At 38.8% G+C, this 26,524-nt stretch overlaps 1 protein-coding gene across 1 annotated transcript in view; it reads right to left on the bottom strand.

The window, feature by feature from the left end:
* ACTN2 (actinin alpha 2) overlaps positions 1-16,512 on the bottom strand; it is a 63,892-nt gene extending 47,380 nt beyond the window's left edge. The window contains exon 1 of the mRNA XM_042875905.1: positions 16,069-16,512. Coding sequence (XP_042731839.1) covers positions 16,069-16,203 — 135 coding nt within the window. The 5' untranslated portion in view covers positions 16,204-16,512. The remainder of the gene's footprint in view (positions 1-16,068) is intronic.
* Positions 16,513-26,524: the final 10,012 nt, after the last annotated feature.

Here is a 26,524-nt window from a genome sequence, read left to right as displayed (position 1 = left end):
GAAAAGACAGAGATGTTGAGGCATGAAAGCCTTAATGTGTGAAACAGAATAATCAGTTCTGAGCATGAAAATTTAGATAAGCCTTCGTGGAATTCAGGACTTCAATGGATCACTGGTATAATGCTTCTCCTGCTCTGTTTCCTGCAGGAAGCTCCTTCCTTTTTCATTACTATTGATGATATCATTTATGAAAGTTTTACAGCAGCAGGTGCCTAAATGATTCAAGAATGTGACTTTTCAAAATATGAGCAATGCCATAGAGTTGTCTACTCATGTATTTTTTTAATTGGTTGTAGATAATTCTGCTTATTTCAAATGTATTTTCAATCAGAAACAGTGACATTAAGAATAGGAGTACATGTAATGTTTAAAATCCCATTTGAAACCAAAAACTGTTCAGGACCAATCTGTAGGGCAATTATGGTCCAAATCTATTTTCTATGTTGGAAATTTCAGGTCACTCAAATAAGAAAACCTCACCCAAGAAAGTGATATAGAAATAAAAGGGACAAGAATCTAATAAAAATCTTTAATCAATAGTTCAAAATAAGACTAAGTCTTGTCTCAACCATTTAAGAAGTCACAACAGAGAAGAGAATAAATCAGTTCTCTGCATTCAAGCTAGCGAAGAGTCATGAGCATGAGAAAGCATGAGAAAGATTTATATCACTTTTTAACTCTATAAGCAGAGTAGTGAAAGAGATCAGTTGGGTAAATGTAGAAGCTTTCTTCTTGGAGGTTATCAAGAACAAGTTGGTTAAATATGTCAAGAACAGTATACTTGTTTCTGCCTGAAAGCAGAGGAATAGGCTAAGTGCCTGCCTGGATTCACCCAGTCATATTTCCTACAATATTCATGGAAGATTCCAATCCTAATTGACAACTACACTGCAGCCTTAAAACAGGAGAAAAACCAAAACTTGTTTTCCTTCCAGGTTCTCTGATAGAGGGGCCCTAAGACTGCAAAATAAGAAATCATTTAGCAGATGATAATTACCATTTAGTAATTCAAGTACTTGGCATGTAACAGATAGCTGTAAACCTATGCTGTCAGGGTGTTTTTTTCTGCAGTGATCCTCCCTTCCCTCTCCTATTTTATGACCCCATAATTTCCCTTAGGAAAAAATATACAGTACTGGGGGAAATCCGGCAGAGAAATTGAAGAAAAGGAAGTGGAAGGGCAAAGATAGAAAAATCAAGAAAGAAAGCTGAGGAAATGCAACAGAATAAAGACGAATCAAAGTCAGTAGACAGGAGAGTGATCACAGAAAGTTAAACACAAAGCAAATTAAAATGAAAGCAGATGTAATGACATGTTCCTTGTGTACATACAGTGCCCAAAGTCTGTATTATGATCCTGCAGAAGAAACTATGATGCTTATATCGCCTTCCTAACTTTATCACACCATACATGAATTAACATATATATACATAAAAGCTGAGCATTTTATGACCCATGATTTCTTACACGGGACCATAAACCACTTAACAACAATAGGAGCAGATGTTAGACATAGTTGAGTACTTTTAAGTGTCTCCTGTCTGAAGGATAATGAGAATCATAAACTCTTCATATCCCACAGCACTACTGCAGTGAAAATTCACCATAGCTTTTAAGGTGCCCAAATGCTACCCTGAAAAAAATCCCAATAAAGAAAGAATTATAAGAAAGATTAAAACAAATTGATAGAGCTATGTCATGTAAATAAAAGATTGCCACATCTTCAGTATCTGTTCTCAGTCAAAGTTAATTTTACATTCAAAAAAATCAAAGTCGGATGTTTAGCACAAACCCATTACCTACTACTGTAAATCTAGTTACATGCCAGTTATCTTTCCTTCCTTGAAGAGTTCCTGAATTATAAAATGTGCCAGCCATTTGGGTACGGAGAAAAAAAAAAATCACTCAGGGAACTGTTAAGAATAGCAATGACTGTGAATAACCCCACAGATGCAATTTGAGAGCACATTTTTACAAATAGAAATTGTTTGAGCTTTCACCTCCAGAATGAAAAGTCACTGCCCCAACCTCTCTCTAATAAGACCAGTTTTGGGCATCTCCAATGAAGCTGCCATTTCTGGTCATTTAAGTGATGGGGACACCTGTGCCCTCGAGAGCTAAACTGGGACTACAACTCATCTCATAGACACTATGCATGTGTTAGCAACCTTGTCAGTTATTCACCTGGCCTGGTTTCAAAAGAGGGACCTAAAAGTGAAAGGTTCCCCCAGCCATACAACCTAACCCTATAAATTATAAGTGCAACTTCAGTACAAAGCTATTTTTTAACATGAGTTGGGATACAGGAGCTACCAGAATATTGTAACTAGACAGGTTTGCAAGACTGGAAAACTTTTAATTAATGTTTTCACCACCTTCCTAAGCAGTGCCAGGGGGCAGAATTTTGCAAGGCAGTTTTTTCTTGGAAGTTTAGTTTCTTTATTCAAATATGCAGGAATTCTTGAAAAAAGCTGGTCACAAGCAGCATCCAAGTAACACTCTCTTTGATAAGCTTTTCATCCAAGAGCAACAAGTTGCTGTCCTATAGTAGCTATAGATAATTTACTCTAGCTAGAATGAGTAATAAGGAGCAAATCCTTTGCTGTTTGCAATGATTTTACCTCTCCATCTTCCCTCCTACTTCAGTAAAAATATGTATCACATAATTTACAGTTATACTTTTCTGATAACTCTATTTTCTGTGCCTTCTATGTAAAGAAAGAGTATGTTACTGACTCCTGTTATAACAGAATTTATATCTCCGATTTTTTTTAATTATCTACCATAATTCAATGCATTAAAATATTCCAGGTACAAGATTAGCACTATAGAATGATAAATAAACGGTATCCTCTGTGAAGTTCTGAAAATTACTAACAGATTCCTGAGTTGCACTGCCTTCGTATTAAATTGTTTTCTGTAATGAGGGTAAGACAGTGAGTAAAGACACTGAAGAATTCAGAGAATCCTTACATATCCACAGCTTTCTTGAACAACTTCTTTTAAAGAAGTCAAATCTCTTTACACCTCCATCCAAAATCCTTACCCCACAGTAGAGGTGAAATACAAGCATCCCTGTGGACTGAGAGTTCCAAATACATTATTAGGAGGGCCCAATTTCACCTCTAAAATCGAGTGACTATGCAGTGTGTTACAGCTTCATCTACATTTTGCAAATTTAAGATACTGGCTAGCAAAAGAACTTTTACTTTTCAAATTAAAAAAAAAAAAGCTGAAAAATAAACCTATCTGTGAACCAAGCATATTCTGACCTTCTGCTGTCAAACAGAAGCTGATAAAAGAAAAAAAAAAAAGACTAATGGAGCAGTACAAATTGAAAGTTTTTAATACTCTACTTTTGGTCAGTGGCTTTTATTTTCAGACGTAGACACTGTATTTACAACACGAAAAGCTGAATCCAGCAAATGAATGTTCTACTAAAAAAGCTGTAGCGGACTCTCTTATCATCCATGCAATAAACACTGCAACTTTGAATCAATACATGCTCGCAAAGCATCACTCTTTCATGCACTCACTCTCTTGTTCTCGACAAGTTTTCATAGACAGACCTCAGATGAACAAAACAATCAAGGTAACTCCAACACTCTTGAAAACAGTCACAGTTAATGGAGTAGTGAGCTATTTGCATTCTGGTGCTTTCTGTACCACTTTTGAACAAAGTAATATTTTGCAGGTTTAAAGGTAAATACTAGTTAGAAACAACAGCTACAGTAGGGAACACCTTCTGGATCTAACTGTTCAGAAGTTCAGAAGCAGAAGGAAAGAATGTATTTAGCGCATCAAAGGACCAAAATATCAAAGTACAAGTTGAAAGTTTACAGAATTTCAAAAGAAATTCATTCACTTCTACATGTTTCAGAAATAGTTAATTCTGGAGCACTGAGTTCTATGCTCTGTATTACAAGAGTATCCAATAAGTGTTGAGCAAGTAATGCACAGTAAAAATGCCAGTGGATCTGAAGGGAACTTTTTCAGCAATGTAAGAACTTCTAGGACAGCCAATTTTCTGTTTGCTTGTTTGTTTTTTCTCTCCCTCTGTTCTCCTTTTCCAGCTTTAAGAATGGTCAATTCCTTACTAATTAGGAAACAAAAATACAATCTCTTATTATTACCACTCCCTGGTGAGATTTAAGAATGGAACATAGGTAATCCAAAAAATATCAAGACTACTGTGGTGGATCTACAATGACAAATCTGCAGGTGTGCTTTCAAGGTGAGGTGTATGTCCTTTATCTTGCTTGAGGCTTTCTCTTAAGCATATTAAGCAATGAACATGTATTACTACTGCAATATCAGTGCCAAATTAGCCTTCTTATGGCCTGTACTTCCCATTCTCCATTTAAGATTCCATTCCTTCTCTCACCAACTATGCCCCAGAGTCCTCATCCTGGTTTCCTACAAGTTCCTGAACTATCACAGGTAGTAATGGTTAACATTTTTGTTTCAGCAAATGCACATTTAAATGACTACATCAATTTAGGATGAGACGAACAAAACATTCACACAGCCATGTAGTGTGGAAGGAACTGAAGATATGCCCTCTGGAAATAGAAGGATTAATTAAAGTAGGCTAATCTAGGATTTAGTTGACTGGATTTTCAAATGTCTTTCCCTTGCTTTTCTGTTGATTTACTTCACCATGCTATCTTTACCCACTAATTATATACCACATTGCCAGGTAAGTAAATCCATTATAAACTGGCCAATATCACCAATCCAAGTGGGATATAAATATGTTCATTTTTAAAACACTTCCATAAGTATAAAAATACATCTTTCATATTTTTGTTAAAATCAAAAGGTTTCAAAAACTTTTGAATTGCACCAGCAATTCACCAATACAATACCAATACACCAGCAAATACATCTTTGTATTGCTCTGACATCACCACATGATGGAGAAAAGATGTCACAGTCAGATCCTGAGATATTTACACAGTAAATAGTGTCTTTGCACTGTTATGTAGTAGATGCCTAGTTTCACAAATCTAGTTTCGCTTGTAATCTACACAAAAATTTCAGTACATAATGACCAGGAAATAACACTCTTCAGTTTTGATTTTTGTTTAAGAACACATTTTTTAAAAGACTGCTGTTAAAGGTACTACTTAAGTACACTGGGCTTATGTTTTAAACTCGAATGTTTTTACGAGCTATACAGTAACATTTCCTAAAACATTCAAAATATCCTGTAAACCAGATGAGTTCCTGAAAAATTTCAGAGCTCCCAAATTATTTTTACTGATATTGTCATACAAACAGATCAAATTCCAAAACACTACTCAGGTTCTTTAGATAACTTGATTCTAAATGGATACAGAATTTAACTAACATGTTCTCAATGGCTTAGCTAAGAATAGATGTGTAAATAACAAACAATTGAAGTTGTAAATTGCTGAAAGCATAAACTGGTTTAGACAGATAATTTTGTGATAAGTGAGATGCTTTGTCAATTAAGAACACAGTCCTTTGTTTACAGCATGTCTGTCCTTAAAGGAGTCGCGTTCATACCTGTGCTTGGGTATGGAATTGAAGACCATAGGAAAAAGAAAAGCAAGAAATCTTCAGCCTCGACTGTGGCATTTTGTTTGCCTTCTAATAATGATGCCAAGTGGATGATACGTGCATTATACATAATGCATATACATGTACAGCTAGAATTGCTTGTCATGTTGCATTACAAACTGCATTACTGATTTAGCATTAAAAAGTGGTAACTAGGTGAATAGAATTACTGCTTTTTTTTTTTTTTCTTTCAATAATTTCAACATCACCCTCCACAAGGCAGAGAGTTGGAACTAAATACTCTTTAAGTCTCTTTCAACCCAAGCCATTCTATTATTAGATATGGTCTGCAGACTAAAATCACTGTAACAGAAAACAAAAGGGATTGTAAATTTACAAAAAAGAGTAGAGTCAAGGGTGGACAGCTGCTCCATTGAAGAAAATGTGTGGTAGAACTACATCCTGGAATACAGCTGGAAATCAATTTTGATTACACATATTTTCCATAGGCTAAAGAAACTGTCTAGGTAAAATAATTCCAGAACTGCACAACTATTTATTTAATTTTTTTATTTGCATTTAATACAGCTGGGTACCCATTTTCTTCTAGCCTCATAGGCCAGAATGCGATATCTTAAGTCTCACAGCAGTGAAAAGTTACACTGCTGTCAAGATTAAACATAAAACTGAGTTTAAAAAAAGAAATCACTTAATGCTAGATGGTTAGGCCTTTCTGTGAGTACCAAAATAGCAGGCTGATTTTCAGAGGTTCCTCTTGATGTCATTGGAAATGCCTGAGTGTTCAACACCTATAAAAATACGAGCATTTCCTTAGACGCTTAAGGAATAAACACAGATGCTAATTTTAGCCTAGGGTAGCCACTTCCCACAGGCTCCTGCTATGGTAGTAGTGAGGAACAAGCTTTTATAGGAGGCAGCTCAGAGTAGAACCAATGTACTCTACATTAGGTTCAGTTGTTATCGAAGTAAGGGGTGGCCAGATTGATCTGGTATTGAATTGCAAGTTGAAGAGATTCTGACAGTTAAGAGTTGACAGTTGGGAGAAAGCTTTTGACATGAACAGAGCATCTTATTCACACCAAGTAAAAGAAACACTTAGCACTTTTCATCCGCAAAAACCAGCACACAGCACAACCGCTATTTTGGAGCATGAATGGACATTTAAGGTCCAAATACAAAACATTATTAGCCACTATTAACTAGCAGTTCCTGCTGCCACCCTCTGAAGAACCAAGTGCATTTCCACAAATTAGAGTTACTACTTCAGTTAAGTTACTACTTCAATTAAGTACTTCCAGTGAAATGGAACACTATTTCAAATTCTTCTGCCTTTATCTCTGCAGAAGCTCTGCTCCAGTATTTACAATAACAGAGGAAAACCATTACTTCTATAACAACTAACCTGTAACCCTCTCACATCAGTAGTTTGAGGATTACTGGGATCATGTTATCCCAATTTGTACTAAAGAAGTACTTGTACCACCAGGGCAAAGAGCTACAACAGATTATGTATGGAAACAGTAACAGAGAGTGGCCATTACATTGTATTTGTTGGTTAAATGACGTGGAAAGAGGTAACTCCTATCTTCAAATAGATGTCTCATTGTATTAGGTGGAAAAAAAAAAGCACTGTATAGCACCTGTACAGATTTACTATCAGCTTTATGCTTCAGCCTTTCACCACGAGGCATACCCAACAAATCCAGTAATATTATAAGAACAAATGTTACATGTTTTTAACAAAGCTTAGGATGAAATGAAGTACTAGATGTGAATACATTTTTCTTCTGGTACTAGCTGAGATAAATAACGCAGACATAAAAGATTTACTTTGAGTCAGCAACATTTCACTACGCACTCAAGAGGAATACCATGTTGGTTACACATTGTTCATCCAGAAAATTAGGACTCGAGGAAAAAAAATTGTACTTGGCAGTAAAACAATCCAAAATGACTCTGTTTTGCCAGCTGTATAAAACATTTTCATATTTTCCTACTTGCAACGATACAAAATAATATGCAGGAGAGACTTCTTTTCACTTGGGACAAAGCTCAGCAGCACTAACTTCTATCTGATTGTATTCCACTTTCACAAGTGAAATTTCACTGATCCACCTGCATTTCAGATCCATAACCCAATGCATCCTCCTGTAAGCAGGCTCTGCAGTACAATTTCTAAAATACTACCTATATAAAGCATAGTACTTATATACCACTTAATGAAAAGTAAATACCATCTATATAGAATTTACTTGTACAGTATTTATTGCTTACATAATCACTTTTCATAATTAAAGAAAATTCAGTTGCTATGCCTCATTTAAACTAAACATCATTGAATGTGTCTGAATTTGTGCAACAGTGACTAAATTTATATTAGGCATTCAGTATCTGACTTTTTCCATCACAGTGTTGAATCCCTTTTTGTCTTACTTGTAAGAGGATGAACACACTTTGGTGAAAGATTTTGAACTGTGTCGTCCCACTGACAAAAGCAGTCAACATTCAGCCCGCAGAGCTATCTTAGTTTGATTTGGGAACTGGTGATGTAATCAGGATATTTTCTTATTGGGATTCACTAATTTACAGAACATATATAAGTCCCATTTTTCTTAAACAGGGCTAAAAATTTTACAAGTCTGGACTCCTTTAATGCATTCTCAGAGCTGAGGACCTTTAGTGCTCTTCCAAGCAAACTTCCCATACCTATCCACTCAGCTCTTAGCTCTTCAATGACCCAGAGCAAAGGATGCAGACCCAGAGCAAAGGATGCAGACCTTCTCTCAAGAGATTATAGTAAAGCCCATTGCTTAAAACACAGCTTTCCTCTAGCTCTTAAGCACCTGCGTCGCAGCTTACGGAAACCCACTTAGATCCATACTTTCTTCCAATCCTTATTGTCTTACTAATTGGATTGGTGTATCTGCAGACATTTTGCAATATGAGTTTCAGAGAAAGCTGCACTGCCTATCTGTGAGCACAGGCAGGATGGCAGTAGCCTTTGTTTCTGGGTACAAAACGGTTCCTGAGAGATTTAAGGTTGTTCAGCATAGAGAAGGCTCTGGGGAGACCTTAATAGTGGCCTTCAAGTTTTTAAAAGGGACCTATAGAAAAGATAGGGAGAGATTCTTTATCAGTGTATAGCAATACGATAAGCAGCAATGAAGGTGGCAGATTTAGATTACACATTATGAAGAAATTCTTCACACCGAGGTTGGTAAGGCTTACTGTTTTGTTACAGGCAGATCTTTGAAGGCTGGTAGAAATCAATAGCTGAGCTGCAACTGTAGGAATTACCCATCTGATAACAGTAACAAAAGCATACAGAGATTACAATGGGGAATGTAACATGGAAGGAGGATGTTGAGCTTAAACAGGAAAAAAAAAAAAAAAAAAAGTTGATGAATCAATTTGTCACATTTGCCACTGATAAAGAAAATCTTCATTCAACCTCCATAATCATTTCTCGTTAAGTGAATTTCATAATAGCTTTGCTTGAATTTTCCTTCATATACAAGCACCACAGCACTCAGAGTTCTCCCAGTTGAACACCTCATTGATACTTTCCAAGACTGGTTACGAGGCACATTGACAAAATATGATCATTCTACTATCCTTTCAGCACGTTCTTCTCAAACACCATTCCTGGCAAATAACATCAGCAACAGGAACTTAACATGTTACTATTTTAACAAGTGCTAATCTCGAGGAGGCCAATCATACAGGGTAAGCCTTAAACACATCCCATATTTCTCTACAGAGTCCAGCTACCAACAGGACAACTCTCCACAGAACCAGAGACACTGCAACTTCACATTCTTCTGTTTCATCAGCATCTAATATAATCACAGTGTATGCTGAAAAATCAGGACAAACTGGTAGCAAAAATGGAATCCGTCCATTGACTATCAAGTTCTATGGCCTCCTATATGGGGTCAGCTACCACCAAGAAGGTCACTTAAGGAGCACCCAGGGCTTAAAAGGAAACAATGTATGCTTTACGCATGTGCATTCTTAAAGTTGGAGCTTTTAGCAATTGCTGTTTTAGAAACAAATTCTTTATGAACCTGGAGAAGCGTTTGGCTTTGGAGTGCTAAAACTTAATGTTACCAAAAGGCACAATCTCTGCACCTATGGAATCATATTGCACTTCTACAGAAGGCAGGTACAATGCTGAACGATTACTAAGAAAAAATAAAATGTGTTTTTAAAAGGCTGCCCAGGGAGGTTGTGGAGTCTCCTTCTCTGGAGATGTTCAAGACCTGCCTGGATGCCTACCTGTGTGACCTGGTGTAGGGAACCTGCTTTGGCAGGGGGGTTGGACTCGATGATCTCTGGAGGTCCTTTCCAATCCCTACAATTCTGTGATTCTGTGAAATAGTTTGCTTTCCTAACTGCTATTAGCAATACAAAACCCTGTACTTAACCTGCAGAAATTCCAAGACATTTATGTGAAACTATTTGGATAAAAGGTAAAGCACACAAAGAATTGCAGTACTGGACTCAGTGTTTCATGATTTCTCCACATAGTGTCATTCTGCTTTTAATACTGGTACAAGGTAGACTTGCTTCCTTACAAATGAAACCCCTTTCTGAAATTATTTCTGGAGCTATACAACCCAGAGCACCAATCTTCCTAAGAAATGGCCAATTAATAACAGAAAGCAGTAGGAACGAGTAATAAGAGGCTGGTACTTTGTTAGAACGGAGTGCACCATTTCCCTCCCTCACAATCCTACATTCACTTCTGGTTGTCATAGATCCTTCTCCATAAGAAATGTCACCTCACTGAAAAACCTCAAGAGATAAAAAGAGATGGACTCTTTGTGTGCTGTGAGATCTTAACTCCAAGGCTTCTAGTTCAAGGAAATAATTTTCCAGTCTGAGAAAAACAATGAGAACACTCCACAACTGATTATTTCCATAGAACATCACAAAAAAGCAGGATCCAGGTTGGAATGCACTGTACACACTGCAGATAGAGCCATATTCCTCATAATAACTATTTCAGAGCCTGTAAATCCACAGATTCTACAGCACTGAATATTCCTGGTGGCATCCAGCCTCTCCTGCCAACACTTTTCTGCTTTACATTTCTTTTTCACTCATTCAAGCATGGCCATTTCTCTCCTGTTCCTGGTTTGAGGAATGTAGCTGTTTGCTTCTACAAGTTTATCTGTCTTTTCATTCACAGGCAGACTTTTTCCAAGAAAAGGTTTCTGATAAGACACTGATTTAGATTCCATCCACAGAAGACCACACAGACTTCAGAGTGAATCCAGGACGTTGACTGTAACCCTATTTATAGACACTGAAGTCAGACCGAACACAAGGTCAATCTCTCTTTCAGGCCGCAATCAACATCTTTAATCTGCTCAACATTATTAAGTTCCACCAACACAAGTAAAAGAAGCGTTTTGTCCGTAATACACAGTTCTGGTAGCACCTTCCAAAGAATCTGCTACAGTTGTTGCTTTATTTACTTATTCATTCCTTTGACATACAAGGACAACAGGAGCTGTATTATCAGTGAAATAAGGTAATGCAGATAAGTCCTTAAGGTCATGCTAAAAATGAAATCTAACTGGAAAGTCAACTTCTACTCTAGAGAAACTTTCCTGAAGTCATCACTCATGCACAGCTCTCAGTGTCATCAAGATTTGCATCCACTGAGCGCAATAGCAAGCTAAATAAATACTCCAAGTTGTCTTTATTCTATTCCATCACAAAAGATCATCACACTCACAGAATAGCTGATGTTGGAAATCACTCAGTCCAATCCCCTGTCTTCAGCCAGGGTCATCTTAGATCACATAACACAGGATCATTCTAAGGCCATCTGGGTATATCTCCAGAGAAGGAAACTCCACAACTTCTCTGTCACTCTCACAGTAATAAAGTTTTTTCATCATTTTCAGGTGGAACTTCCTGTGTTTTAGTTTAGACCTGCTGTCTTTTGTTGCTGGGCACCACTGAAGTGTGTGGCCCCATACTCTTAACATTTAAGATATTTGAATGCATTGGTAAGATCGTCTCTCAGTGTTTTTGTCTCCAGCTCTCTCAACCTTCTCTCTTAACAGAGATGTTCCAGTCCCCTAATCATCTTCATAGCCCTCCACTAGCATATATTTTGTGCTGTGGAGCCCAAAACGGGACACAGCACTGCAGATGTGGTCTCACCAGGGCTGGGAAGAGAAGAGAAGGAGAATCACCTCCCTCAACCCGCTGGCAACACTTTTCCTAATGCACACCACAATACCACCGGCCTTCATGATGCTGACACCTACAATCAAACTCTTCTGCATCAACAAGGTGATGGTATCAGGACCATAAAGCAAACTGGAACATAAAAGCTCCTCTATAATAATATCAGTAAGGTCAGGAACATGTTTTCAGTTCTTTCTTTACATACATTAGTGCAATAGTGTCAAAGACATGCACAAACATCTGGAGGAAACATGAGATACCAGTGTGGAGTCAGCTAAGTCCTTTACAACACAACCGTCCTGAAGACAGAATCACACCTGTTCATAATTCTTCAGATCTTTTCTCTGTCCTGAAGATTTAAGACTTCTTTAAAAAAAAAAAAAAATGATGTCAAAGTTTAAAGAAGTACACTCCTATAATAAATTATTTATAACAACAGTTGTCTAAAAATAAAATGTATCAGTAAACAACTTTTACTGCCTGTTACTTATGGCACAGTGATGTTTCCATTTAGTAGGAGTATAAACTTCATCGCGGGTGTCTGCATGGAACCTCCTAAGTCAAGAAAGTTTTCTCTTTATGAGCTTACAGTTGTTTCTAGATGTTCTTCAAAAGCACCCCTTTCCTTTCTTAGGCTTGTCAGGTATTCTCTTAAGCTCAACACTGTCAGAACATTCATTTGGTCTCTGTTCTGTAATCCTGTACTTCTTTTTGCATACCGTGATACAATGGTACTCTGTACCATCTTAACTCTTTTTCTTGCATTAATAAGAGGGAAAAGAAGAAGCACTGTTTAACACACAGCTCACTAAGCAATCTTGGGAGTTCAAACATGCTGTGAACAACACAGCATATCTTCATTTTAAGTAGAGTTGTCCTAGGTTTCCTAAGTTAAGGTGAATCGCAATTTTCCATGTTCCTTCAAAAAATATTGAGATAAAGACTGGAGAGACTAAAAGAATTGCAGAATCTGTTGAATGTTTTCTTTTTTAGAAAGTTGAGAAATTTAATAGAGAGAAGAGATATCAGATTTTAAGTTTTTCTCTATGAGCTATAGCATGATTTTTAATTCCATTCCAGTACAGCATAGCTGTGATTGAAACAGGGCTAATGACTAGTCTAACATACCATAAAATGAACTACAACTATCTTTTGGTTACAAATAATCATTTTTGTCCTCTTTTTAGCCAGCAGGAAAACTGAAGTCTAAGGAGGTAAACTGACCCTGATTAAGGTAAGAGAGTCAAGAAGAATATCGCAGTGCCTCTGGTCAGCCAGACTCTGCTTTCTGATTTCTACATAGTACTGAAGAAGCAAATGGCCACTGTCACAGATCTTTCAACTGCTATTTAAACACACATGGTCAATCAAACTGTACTGGGAAAAGCAGCAAAATTCAGAAGTTTCTAATCTATCATTTCTTTCTGCATGTTTAAAAGACACCAAGACTGTAGTTCTCTAGTTCCTGCTGAAGACAGCATGTGTGTCCCAAATATAACGAAGACAAACCGACCTGTTGTTCTGTCTTTGCTTAAAGCTGCCGTTTGAAGTTTCCGACTATATGATCCTGTTTAAGTTCCTACCAGTAGCAGCTAACACAGCAGCCAAATTGCTGTACTTTCTTGATTTGACACAAGCCAAATATTACCCTAACCAAAGCACTTAAATTGGTGTTCATCTTCAGAGAGTCACAGCTAAGCTACTACCGAGACTCCCTTCATACAACATACTTTATATTTATTCCGACACCTGCAGCCACCAAGGAGACTGGATAACAGCAGACCATAATACTCTGTGAACCATGGTTATAATTAGGCGTCACGGCCATTGTAATCCTATGGACGTCATCATGTGTTACCAGCATCTGTTGACAGATCTCATACCAGGCATATCACTGAAATGGCAAGTCTGGAGAGGGCAGCCCACAATAGAAACAATGGTATTTATTTCTGGTTTGTTCCAAGACTGTCTAACAGAAAATATATGCTGCCAACTGCCAGGGCTCCACTGAGATCATTTTTCTATATTATATTACCAGTTTGAACAAAGATTTGTGCCCATGTATCTGCAATCTTTTCCTAATAAATAAGGAAAGTGAGAATGCACTTTCTGCAACCATCTTAGTGCTATTTAGAATACAGAAGCCCTGAAATTGTAAAAAGTTTCAGACCCTTTGTGTGAAATTACTTACTTTCTTGTCATAATAAATTCAGACTCTTTTCCAAGGCAAGGAATGAGGATCACCCTCTTAAATTTTATTTTAATGTGATATCATTTAAATATTAAAAACAAGTACTGGGAATAGACAACACGAAGTAGCAAAGGTACTATCTCTCTACATTGTGGAAGTAAGCTTTCATCTGTGAATGTAGAAACCAGGTTTTCTGCTGAAGCATTATTACTTTGGAGGAATGGAAACAAAGAATTTGCTGTGGTGCCTCATATTAACTGTTCTCTGTTCTTCTGGAATAGTCCAGAGATTTACTGCGAACATAAGAAAGCCCACAGAACCCAAATCCTTTTTATTACTTATTTGTACTCTAGGAAAATTGCAGTAGAGTGATGCTTGCCTAGTAACCAGCCCATTATTTCTTTATTTTGAAAATACAGGATTCCATGAAATGCCGGGCAATTGAATCTTTATCAGATGTAACCACAGCCTGTTACAGCTGAGCAGTTTCTAATCATTAACATTGAAATCACTGTCATTCTCACTGCAAAACATAAAAGAATATTTCACCATATAAAGAGCATCAAACTAAAATGAGCATCACTGTTGTATAGAATTGGATAGGAGTTGCAGCTGCTGAACTTCTCACACTATCCTTGTATAACAGGATCTATCAATGCAGGAAAATGAGCAAAATCATGTAAAACTCACAGTAAGCAGAAAGCTACAAGTGAAAACAAGAGGAAAATATCAGCTCTACCAATTGCTATGGAAAAGCAAACACATCAGCCCTAGCAGTTCTAATGGCTCTTAGTTTGACAGTCACATAGAAGCCATGACTATAACAGCAGGTCAGACACTGACTTCAGATAAAGTGCTTGCAACTCTTTTTTCTTGATTTGACACAGGCTAAAAATTATCCTAATCAAACTTCCTGAAGTTCCCCACCTGTAGCAAAAAGCATATACAGCCCTATAGTTTAATGTTCCTTTCTCCTCTCTCCTTTTTTCCTTCCAGTAACCAGTAGATAACCTTGTAATCCTAGATCTGTCAGCTGCAATTTCAACATCACTTTCAACATTAAGAAGTAACAAACCCTTTGCAATATTTCTCATCCATCTCTTCCTTAGGTTGCTTAAAACTCAGTGTTCTGAAATCAGATATTTCTTCTCTCATATTTTAAAGGCATCATAGGAGCAGCAATTACTAAAGTACCGAACTGCTAACAAGGCTGTCGGTAGGGTTGCAACTACTAAGAAATCACAGAATCATTACAGTTGGAAAAGATCACAAGGATCATCCAGTCCAAACACCAACCCATCCCCACCACGCCCACTGACTGTGTTCTTCAGTGCCACATTCACACAGTTCTTTAATGAACAAGAGCCTACAACCTATGCCTATGTTCAAAAATTGAGTATAGGCAGTACTTGGTGACACAATTGCTTTCCTAAACCTAGAAGGTGAGGAATGTTTCCTCTACAATACCATATTCCAAGGAGTTTACAGACTTGTTTTTTCACCCAGACACAGAATGGCACATGGGAATTTAACTCATTCAATAGTTTTCCAAACCTATGCTAAATAGATTTCAAGGCAACATCATCTTTCTAAAATTATTCAGTCCATCTTGAGAGTAAATTCTACTAAAACTCAGAAATACTGCATGTAAATTTTGATGGGTTTTCGGCACAGTTTTGAACCACTTCATGCAACGCCCAGGTTATAACTGTGATGTACTGCTTTAGAGAAGCCATCAGGCACATACAACATTTCAGAAACTACTTTGTGAAAGGAAGACCTATGAAGTGAAGTTAAAAAAAAGAAAAAACAAACAACAAAACAAAACACTGGAATCGCTATGAACAACACACAAATGTAGAGCTACTGACAGAACATTCCTAGTAAAATATAAAAACACACTCCTGACTCTCATTAATTACTACCATCTTACATAGATGAATACAAAAAGCGAGTGTTTTTCCCTTAAAATACTGCATAATATGTACCTTATATCTACATCCTCTTCTAAAACAAGAAGACTTTACTGCATAGCCCCAGCAATTCCAGAGGCAGCACAGCTACAAGGCCAGAATTCCACAAAGAAGCACATACACAGACACACATTACTTTATTTCCAGACCTTCCTTTGCTGTTTCTCCCATGCTGGGTCCAGGAGCAGGTCCCTGTCCCATTCTTCCTCTTGGGTCATGTACTCATCTTCTTCATAGTTGTAGGTGTACTGCATGTTTGTTTCTATCTGGTTCATGCTGTTCATTCTACCCAGGGATCAGCTTCAACCGCTTTGCCTATTAACAGTTAAATATGTATATATATTTAAGCTCAGTATGGTTGCTGATGGGTTGAAGATAGCAACGTGTGTTTTTGTTTTTTTTTTTTTTCTTTCTTTCCCAAGGAGACAGGATGTTAATATCGATGAGCTGACGAGAGCGGAGGCTTTAACTGTCAGGTAGTGGCGGACGGCTGGTGATCCTCCTTCCTCCTCTCGCTCTCCCTCTGTCTCACCCGCTCTCTTTGCTGCTGCTGCAGGTCCTTGTGGCTGACCCTCCGGAGAAGCCCAGCGCCGCTCATTGCGGCCGCTTATTATCCCCGCCGGGCCGTCACGTGGCTGCCGGCGGCTGCCCAGCGCCGCTCCGAGAGGCGGCCGCAGGAGCCCGCGCTTGCACCGCCCCCCCTCCCCGGGGCAGACGCCCAGAGGCGCCCAGCAGCGCCGCTGGTCCGCGCTGGGGCCGGGGAACCCACCGCCGTGCTGCTGCTGTCCGGAGCACGGACTGTCACGGCAAGAGGGGGAGGCTGACCAGGGGGATTCGCCTCTCGTAAGCAGTCTGACAAAAACACACTGCCTAATCATCTGCCTTTCTAATTATTGTTATTATTTTTTTTAAATCTACTGTCACGTACTGCTGCTCAAGACTCATGTATGACTTGCCGATGTCCTACAACATTATTTATCATCAACCTGAAGTCTGTGGCCAGCCGCTTTTCAGATTAAAGCTCAGCAGAGCCAGCGCAGAAAGGAACACTCAGAAGATAAAACACACCAGAGATTGGGTGTGGAGTTAGAGCACAAGTATGCAAGCACAACTTAGAAGAGCAATGCACACCTTTTCATCTAGGAAAGACGCTCCTTGCATCCCAAATATAGACACCAAAAAGAGCACAAAAACATCTGTGGAACCATTAACTTCAAAAATTTGTGACAGCAACCAACTATCTGTGTTTTCCACAAGGTAAAATCTGAGAAGACAGCACTGAGATCAAACATACTGGCAAACTTATTTCCTCTTCCTCTCCTCCCCCTTCTTCCCCTGGTGACAACCGAATGTTTCTTTGGGTACTGGCAAGTTCACTACATTGCATCCTGCACCATCAGCCAAGGTCATCCTTTCCAGAAGTGTCTGTGCTGGATACAGTTTGAATCTTACAAAGGAAAAAAGCTCACCAAAGCTGAGCTTTTAGAAGCCCTGAAAGACAAAGCCAGATACAAGAGGAGAAGTATGTTCAGTAAAGGCAACCAGAGATGTCTAAACCAATACGAATAAGTAACAGCTAGACAGCATACGTCTTGCACTTTGTTTTACTAGGTAAAGCTCTGCTTCCTGCCAAGTTGCCTTCCATCCTGTAAGCCCATGCAATATAGATGATCATACATACACATATACACAGCTAACAACCACCCATCAGCTCAAAAAACTTGACAGATGCAGCACTAAGGTTGCAAATTTGAATTCAGAAGAAGACTGCAACACAACTGTTTCATGACATCAACTCAAGCTTAACTTCCTAAGTTTGGTGTACTTACCATGCAATAAGCAGTTTAAAAATAAAATTCAGGGTCAGAAATGCATGCTTTTCACCTGCTCAATATAAATATTCTCAGATTTGCTATAGTATTTCCCTCTAAAATGAAGCAAATGTTGATGAATGCTGAGTGTAGGCTTTTGTTTACATGCAGATGATTTACCTCTTAGGAAACTCTCAGCCCATGTCTAATAGCTATTATAAGCAGAATGTTCACACACACACACACACATATATATATATATATATATACACACACACACATTCTGCCTATGCTGATGTAATTTGTACAGCCTATGGATGAGATCTGTGCTTTGTGAGGCATGCTCCTGTTGCCTAAAGGACTGTTAAAGCCTCTGAAGTGAGCAAAACCATTCCTTCTTATTCACTGTGCACAGCACAGGAGAAACTTCTGGAGGAAAAGTAAGAATTAAAAAAAAAAAAAAAGAAGTAATGGAAGAATACATACTATGATGCTCCAGCCCAGAGCTATCTCCTGTGCTGACAAGACCTGTGACCTTTTAATGCGTTAGTGCATTAGAGGTGAGCCTTTCCTTGGTGCTCTTTTGTCTGAGAATCAAAGTAGATGATATCAAATGGTTCTGCACCACCTCCCTGTGCAGTACTGGTGAGCCCTGCAGTCACTGATGGCTTCGTACAAAGCGGAACCACAGTTCATCTTCTGGTTCTCATCATTTAACATGGGCTGGAGTGCCTGTGTCATGAAATACAAATGGAGATATGATGACAATGAGTATCCCATCATCTGTGGATTAGCACTAGACTTCTGGATATCAAAGGGAAATCTATTCTTAATTCCTAGAATTCTGGAAGAGGGATACATGTATATTAATAACTGAATTTTTCTCAGAATACTGCTAGCCACTGCTGCAAAGGTATGACCTATTTTCTTGTTTACTCTGTACTTAGGTAACTGCATCACTTTAATAACAAAACCAACAAAAGATAATCATCGTACGAAGCAACTGACACCCAGAACCACAAAATCTCTCAGGTAGTCTGAGAGTACCAAAAGTTCAAGATCATACATTTTATGTAAGGGAGAAATACTCAAAATCCACATCAGGCAGGTTACGTTAGTATGCTCTCAATGAAAAAAAATATATATTTCAGAGTTTTTGTTGTAGAAAACCATCGAACCATAGAACGGCTTGGGTCGGAAGGGACTTCAAAGATCATCTAGCTCCAAGCCCTTGCTATGGACAGGGTTGCATAATTAATTTTTTTTTCTCCTTTCTGAAAGTTTCTAGTATTAAATGGGGAGGTTGGTGCCCCTGCCTTTGGCAGGAGCGGTTGGAGATTCATGATCCTTTATGTTCCTTCCAACCCGGGTCATTCTGTGATGCTGTGTGAAAACATCAAAAGAAGGAGCTTCAGCTTTAACGATACGCATTTTTAGACAGACAAACTTGAAACAGGCAGCTAAATGCAATATTCTGATTTTAAAAGAACAACCTACTTCAATGGAATCTGGTCTGTCTTAGGTTCTCTAAATAACTACTTACTACCCTTTAATCAGACAACATGAGTAGGCAGAGAAGATATTTATAGACAGAGCATTAGGAGGAGTATCTGGTATTTTGTTTACTACTTTAATTTAATTTCATAAATGAACTGTGCAGATGGTAATGAGAAGCATATGAATGAAGGTCCACTGTGGAAAGAGAGCCAAAATGGAATTATGAGGCCAAATTCAAAGTGGAAAGGGAGTTGCCCATTCCAGATCACCTAGAGAAAGGAAAGCTGAGCCCAGCAAAGTAGTACAAATTAAGCAGACATGGACAGGCAGTAATGCTCTCAGTCAGCTTATCCCCACATACAGGTAGGTTAAGACTACCTCCACTAAAGCTGGCAGAGTTGCACAGCTAGAAATTGCATGTCTCCAAGGAAAAAGAAAACAGAAATAAGCAAAAAAAAGGAACACGGTGACCGACATAAGCATCTTAAACTTAGACATTTTGAGATCCAGATAGATTTGAGGTACAAATAACACAGACATGGTAAGATAAAAAGGAATATTCATGTTTTTCAAAGAGATTAATATAAATAAGATGGCTCTAGGTGATCAGCAATGGAGACAGCAGTGCTGAATTGTCAACTATTCTTACTTTTTGTTTCACATACAGTAGTAGCTCACGTCAACATCAATTTTCATCAGGTCTTACCCCAGAGAACACCAGGGTGATAAGGTATGATTTGTGCTTTCCATGTATGAGGAGAGCACAAAGCCAGAGCTTTCCAAACAGGAGCAACAGGTCTGTGGGAACTCACTCAGTATTCCTTATCACAGCTCCAACTTAGCAAGGCAAAAGTCTCCTGGCACAAGTTGCATTAAGCTCCTTGAGAATCCAAGGGCTTTTCTAACTAATCAAAGCATGGCTTTCACCTCCTGTGTCGGCCTTTCACACTTTTTTTAAATGAAGAAGAAATCGTTTCACAGTTTATTTTTAACTTCCATTTGCTGTCAGAAAATTCTTTCAAGAAATCGCTCTCCTGTATCCCCAGTGTTCATCAGACTTTCAATCCCTTTGGCCTATTTCTTATTCTTCCCTCTCACAAACTCTCAGAAGATAAAACCTCAACTTTTAAATAAAAACTTCAAAAATGCTGAAAATTTCAACAATGTTTCTCCACATCATTCTTCTATTTGAACCGAGTGAGCTTTAGAAACAAGCCAGATTTCTCTGCCTAAATAATCATCTGCGGAACCATCAGCTCATGTGAAAGTGATCACCATTAGTTGCCAGTTTTAATGTTTCTCTGCAAAAAAAACAATAACCCACACCTGCCAAAATTATCTCACACGTGCCACAGGATGGTAAAAGACCTTATGAGTGCTCTATAAATCAGAAGTAGTTATGTAATTACCTATCTAGAGACACAGCCTATTTCTCTGTTAAAAAAGAAAAAACACAAACCCAATAGGATGACTTTCCAAAAGAGGCAACAATGAAAAATTAAAAAATAAAATCAGAGCGCTCTCCTACATAATCTGCTAATAGAAGCTTAAACGGATTGTAAAGCACTGTTGTTTTCAAAGCACGTCATATCTATTTTTTAAGATGTCCTTTTACATACAGCAAGTGAAAAGAACATCTGCAGAAGGAGGAAAGAGCAAAGAGAAGCATATATGAGGGAACCAAACTTCTGATTCTGCCTGAGCTCAGCCAGAGCAGCACTGTGGACACAGAATGTAGCCCTGCCACACATAGCACCAAAAGACACAGGTTTTCACTCTGAAAAATCGTTCCCCTACTCATGCATGGTAATATTAATTATATAGAAGCTAAGTGTGCACTATATATTTCTTTTCTAACTATTGGAAATACAAATGGAGAAAGAACTGAAAAAATGCATTGCTGACTTCAAAAGATCTCAAAGTGCTTCGCCATCTATATATAGGAACAACTTACTCTGCCCCTGAAATGCAGCCGTGGATAAAGTGTAGCAAGAAACATTTATAGGAAGGACAGATACTACTAAAGCACAAGGGCTCCAGGAGTATGGAGAAAATGCTGACTGTACTGGGACCACTGACTGCTGCCAAGTCTTTGTGTGGAAGGAAAGTCACGAGGCTGACACACTGTGTGATCTACCCCAGTTTAAAATGTTCTACATCACGTTGAGCAAATCACTTCCAGTAATTTTTTCCCCAAAAGCTAAGACTTGGCCCTTCAGCCTGATCCCACCAACTGAAAAAGAAACAAGCTTGATGTGCTGCACTTTCCCATCTCTAAAACAGTCAGTGATGCTCGCTTTGGTTCTTCATGTCTACCTTAATCACAAATTCTTTGGAGCAGAGGCTTTCTATCTCAAAAAGCCCTGATGAGCCTACCAAACAAGTCTAATTGCCGTGTGCTTCATCTACCTCATCTCCATTTTTGTCTCAGAGGTCTGTGTTTAGCCTGCACCCAAATATGCCTGAGGGGAAGCTAGTATGTCAGGCTTCATCAGGCATTCAGGGTCCCTTACACGCTGGAGAGGATGTCCCTACAATTCCTAGAGTTACATTTCCAGTCTTGTAGTCGGTACAGCAGATAGTTCTGGCTCCCAGAAATGCTACAAGACAAATATCAGTAGGAACATTCAAAATCTGGCCTCTGTCAGTAGTATGTGAGACATAATAATCACAAACTCCAAAGTCAGCGTTGAAAGATAAGGCACAGCAGAGGACAAATCCTCTAGTGACGACTACTGCCAGGCAGCACTACATAAAATCATACCTTTCAGGGATGAGGAGAGCCCTCATTAAGCCTTAGCCCTTATCTTCTCTATTAAATATTCCACACACACACAAAACCCATGATACCTGAACTGCCTTATCTTTTGAGCCTCTGTTGTGTAATGGATCCTGTATGGACAGGTGCAACTCAAAAAAGCAGACTAGATAATGAGCAAAAAAAAACAAAAACAAAAAAAAAAAAACACAAGCTTTCATAGATATTTTGCATAGATTAAAAAAAATGTAACACCAAACAAAAAACTGGGAAATATGGTAATTTATTTGCAGTGCTGCAAGTCAGTCTGTTAGCAGATGGAATTTGTAGAGCAATACGCAGACGGTTACCACGTAATACTCAGGGTGACAGGTGGGGAAACTACAAATAGTGCTGGCATAGGATTGGAAAAAATGGCGAGGCAGAGCCAGGATTTTAAAAATGGCTCAGTGATGAGAATATAAGAGCAGGTCTAGGAGGGTAGCACGGCCTATTACAAACCTCCAGAAAAACCATCATGTTCCCAGAATCCTGCCTGCATTCCTATTTTACATTGGCTTAGCCTCAGGACACAAAGATACTAAGCAAGGGAGAAATCAGGAGACTTGGGCTATGCAGCTGACTACAGAGTTTGCACTTCATTAATATTATCAGCACAAAAAAATCCCTCAGTGAGCCAACCTTTGACCCATAACTGATTTGAGAATTATTTTTTTTAAAGCATGACATTATTCAGCATTAGTTTTAATCACACTGGGGATAAAAAGCACTTGGATGTACGTGTGAGATAAGGGATAGACACACAACATGCCTTTATTTATCTAGAAAGAAAGGCTGTCAACAAAGTCAGAGTTTCCAGACAACAATTATCATGGAGGCACAGAGGACACCTGGCAGGTTTTAAATGGTTGAGGTATGAAGTAGAGATGATGGTCACAGGATATGGGCACTCAATATCAGACACTGCTGTGCTCTAATCTCAGCATTGGTACAGATTCACCAAATGACCTCAGACAAGTTGCAGTAACTGTGCCCTCATTTCTCCTGCCAGATACATCAGTGCAATTTCACTCACATCAGTGAAATCACGCACACCAGACAACAATGTGTTTGAATGAATTGCTAGTTGGTAAAAATGAATACTAACTCCTTACTGCACAAACATGGGGGCAAATTCAAGTCCTGTATAAGGCAGCATCGAGTTCAACACGAATTACTGCCAAACATGGGTAACGTGTTCCTCCTGCAACACGTAAAACACAAGTTTTCCTTTCCCAGAATCCGTCCTTACATCCAGCCCAACAAAGCTTTACTCTGGCTCTTCGCATTCAGAAGAAAGCTTGTCTTGCAGAACAAATGCACAGATTCAAGTATACCTTGGACTCCTCTAGGGGAGACCACTGAGTTATGAATGAGCATCTGCAACACCAAGGCACTCCTTCATTCATTCCCCATGGCTCAACAATCCCCATTATATGCATCACTCTTGTGATCTTAATGATTTTTTAAGCCATCTGCTCTGTAACCGATTATAAATTCATTATAAATTGAGAAAATAATTACAAATAAATCCTGAATTGGAAGAAAGCTCAGACAACATCTTAAGGAAAGCAGAAAATGTTTCCAGTGCAGCTGAATATTAATATAAGCACTGCGGCTTCTACTCAAGAAACTCAAGCAGTTTCTCTGCAGAGAACTCTCTTCAAGCACTGGCATACACAAAACACACAGAATGCCAGAGAATAAGAAATGCATTGGAGAAAGTACTGAGAAAAAGCTTATGTAACTAAATTATTAGCCGTTACCAAGTTTATTTCTACTTCTCAAGTCATGAAAAGCAGCACTGAGTCTTTACATCCACTCAAGACAAAAGGGTCACTATTTGAACCGTAAAACCATGGTACCTTTAGCCAATCAACAGATTGAGAGATCTGAGCTTATCAGTAACACTCAGTTGCATGCTCTTGGCACTCAAAACAAACATAATATTTCTTTTAACAACAGTTTCTCCCTGCCAGAAATTCCCAAAGCATATAATATCATCAACAGCTTCCAAGGCACAAGGAATGCAAATACAAAACCCAAAGATTTTTAAAACTGTATGAAACACAAAGCAAGTTTGGGGGCATTTCTGTAATTGCAGATACTTACATATTTTTTTCCAATAATTTCTAGATATTCTAATATTAATTTCTCTCACACATATGTAAATACGCATACATATATTTAAAAAAAAATGTTCAATTGTTGTCAGTGTTCACAGCGGCCCTGTGTTAGGCATGTAATTCATTCCTGCACAAAGATGCATCAAATAAACAAAGCTTACAAAGTGGATAACTAAATATATACATTAAGGAAGGTATGTCATCCAGAGAGACCTAGACAGGCTTGAAACGTGGAAGCACATAAACCTAACAAGGTTCAACAAGGCCAAGTGCAAGATGTTGCACTTGGTTTGGGGCAATCCCAGATACATGTACAGACTGGGAGGAGAACTCCTGGAGAGTAGCCCTAGAGAGAACAACCTGAGGGGACCCAATGGACAAAATGCTGGACATGAGCCAGCAGCATGCACTTGCTGCCCAGAAGCCCAGCAATATCCTGGGATGCATCAGAAGAGGGGTGGCCAGCACAGAGAGGGATGTGATTGCCCCTCTGCTCTGTCCTTGTGAGACCTCACCTGGAGTACTGCATCCAGGCTTGGAGTTCCAGCACAGTAAACGTATGGAGATGATCAGAGCACCTGTCCCAAGGTGGGAGAGCAGCTGGGCCTTTTCAGCTTGAAGAAGAGAAGTCTCCAGGGAGACCTCACTGCAGTCCTCCAGTACTTGAAGGGACCTTATTAACAGGAAGGAGACCGACTTTTTACACAATCTGACAGTGATAGAACAAGGGGGAATGGCTTTAATCTGTGCAAGGGGAGACTTAGGCTAGATGTTAGGAGGAAAATTTTAACTCAGAGGGTGCTGAGGCACTGGCATAAGGTTACTCAGAGAAGCTGTGGGTGCCCCATCCCGGGAAGCATTCAAGACCAGGTTGCATGGGGTCTTGAGCAGCCTGAGCTGGTGGGTGGCAGCCCTACCCATGACAGAGGTTTTGGAACTAGGTGATCTTCAAGGTTCCTTTAAAACCAAGCCATCCTGTGATTCTACAATGTAGAGTACTGAATATAATCAAGCAGCAAAAACAACACGTATGCTTTCTGCCCTCTGCTACTGAACATGGATCCTACTGTTTTCAGATATTATCATGTAAAGTTGCAAGCTCATTCTAGATTAAACAATATGTTCATCAGATATGGAAACGGTGTGTAGGCTGGAAGTGACTGGGGCAAATGAAGGAGTGAAAGTGGCAATGGCTTCAAAAGCTGGCCTGGGGAAAGGCTGAAATTTCTATTTAATGTGGGTAATAATTAAACTGTTTCTTCTTCAGGGAAAAAGACGTGATTCATCTCACCGTATAAAAAAAATTAAAAATGAAATCACACAACCAAAAAAAACAGCAACTGGCTGGGCTGGCAAGTAAATAGAGATTTGAACAGCTGCAGGTCAGGAATGGCTTGTTGCACCATACAAGATCTGCTGTTATTCCAACACTTGCCACTTGCTTAAATAACAGAGGCAATTGAGAGTGGTAACAGCAAGCCAGTATTCTGCAGTAAGAAAAGCATAATGCATTCAAAAGCAGGTTTCTTAGTAATCACTTTTACCTTCTACCAACCTTCCATTTCTTTTCTATAATTCATAGCCCTGCTACATGTCTGGTACACAACAGTCTCCTTGTTGCTTACTACATCCAAGACCCAAATGGCCACACTGCCACACTCTGATTTCCAAGTTCTCCCAATGCATTAAACAACAGAATTCAGAACTATTACATTGCAGATATACAACATCTTCTCCCTCAGTAGTACCTGGCACATATTTTTTTTCTAGCAGTAGGTAGCTAACATACAAAAACATAACATTTTTTTTCAGCCTGATAAATGTAAAATCCTGACAACAAACTACCATAATCACAGCAACCACGAGATATCTCCTGTTTTGTCTGACAATTGTGCAGACATGAAAATCCAACTTTCTAGCTGATTTTTACAACAATACACACAACACACATCAAAAACACCACGATTTGTCAGCAGCTCAGCAATGAAAGAACAGCTTATTTTCTTCAATTTTTAAAAACTCTACTCTCCCTGATGTTTTTGAGACAGGGTAGACCTACCTCAGCTAAATAAATTTGGAAACACAGAGGTGGCCCTTGCCTACTGCTTTCAAACCTACGTCTTCTTTGCGTGTGCCTAGGTGAAGCACTTCTAGAGCAAACATGCTAAAGCCTCCTCTACAATAATTTTGATTAGAAGCCTTTAGTTGGTAGTACCATATCACAAAGCTGTTAACATAGTAAAATCCCCAAAATAGCTTCTCTCTGCCCATCCAGAGGGTTTCTATTTATTTTTAGATCTGGAATGCAGCTACACATGAGAATTTATGGCTGGGGGAAGCTGCAGTACATTTTCCAAGAAAAGACAAGGAAACA

The sequence above is a fragment of the Lagopus leucura genome, unplaced genomic scaffold, assembly GCF_019238085.1.
Source record: "Lagopus leucura isolate 7727_CA_CO unplaced genomic scaffold, USGS_WTPT01 Super-Scaffold_73, whole genome shotgun sequence".
Taxonomy (NCBI): domain Eukaryota; kingdom Metazoa; phylum Chordata; class Aves; order Galliformes; family Phasianidae; genus Lagopus; species Lagopus leucura.
Note: the sequence above shows the minus strand (reverse complement) of the source record. Positions and strands in the feature narration are given on the sequence as shown.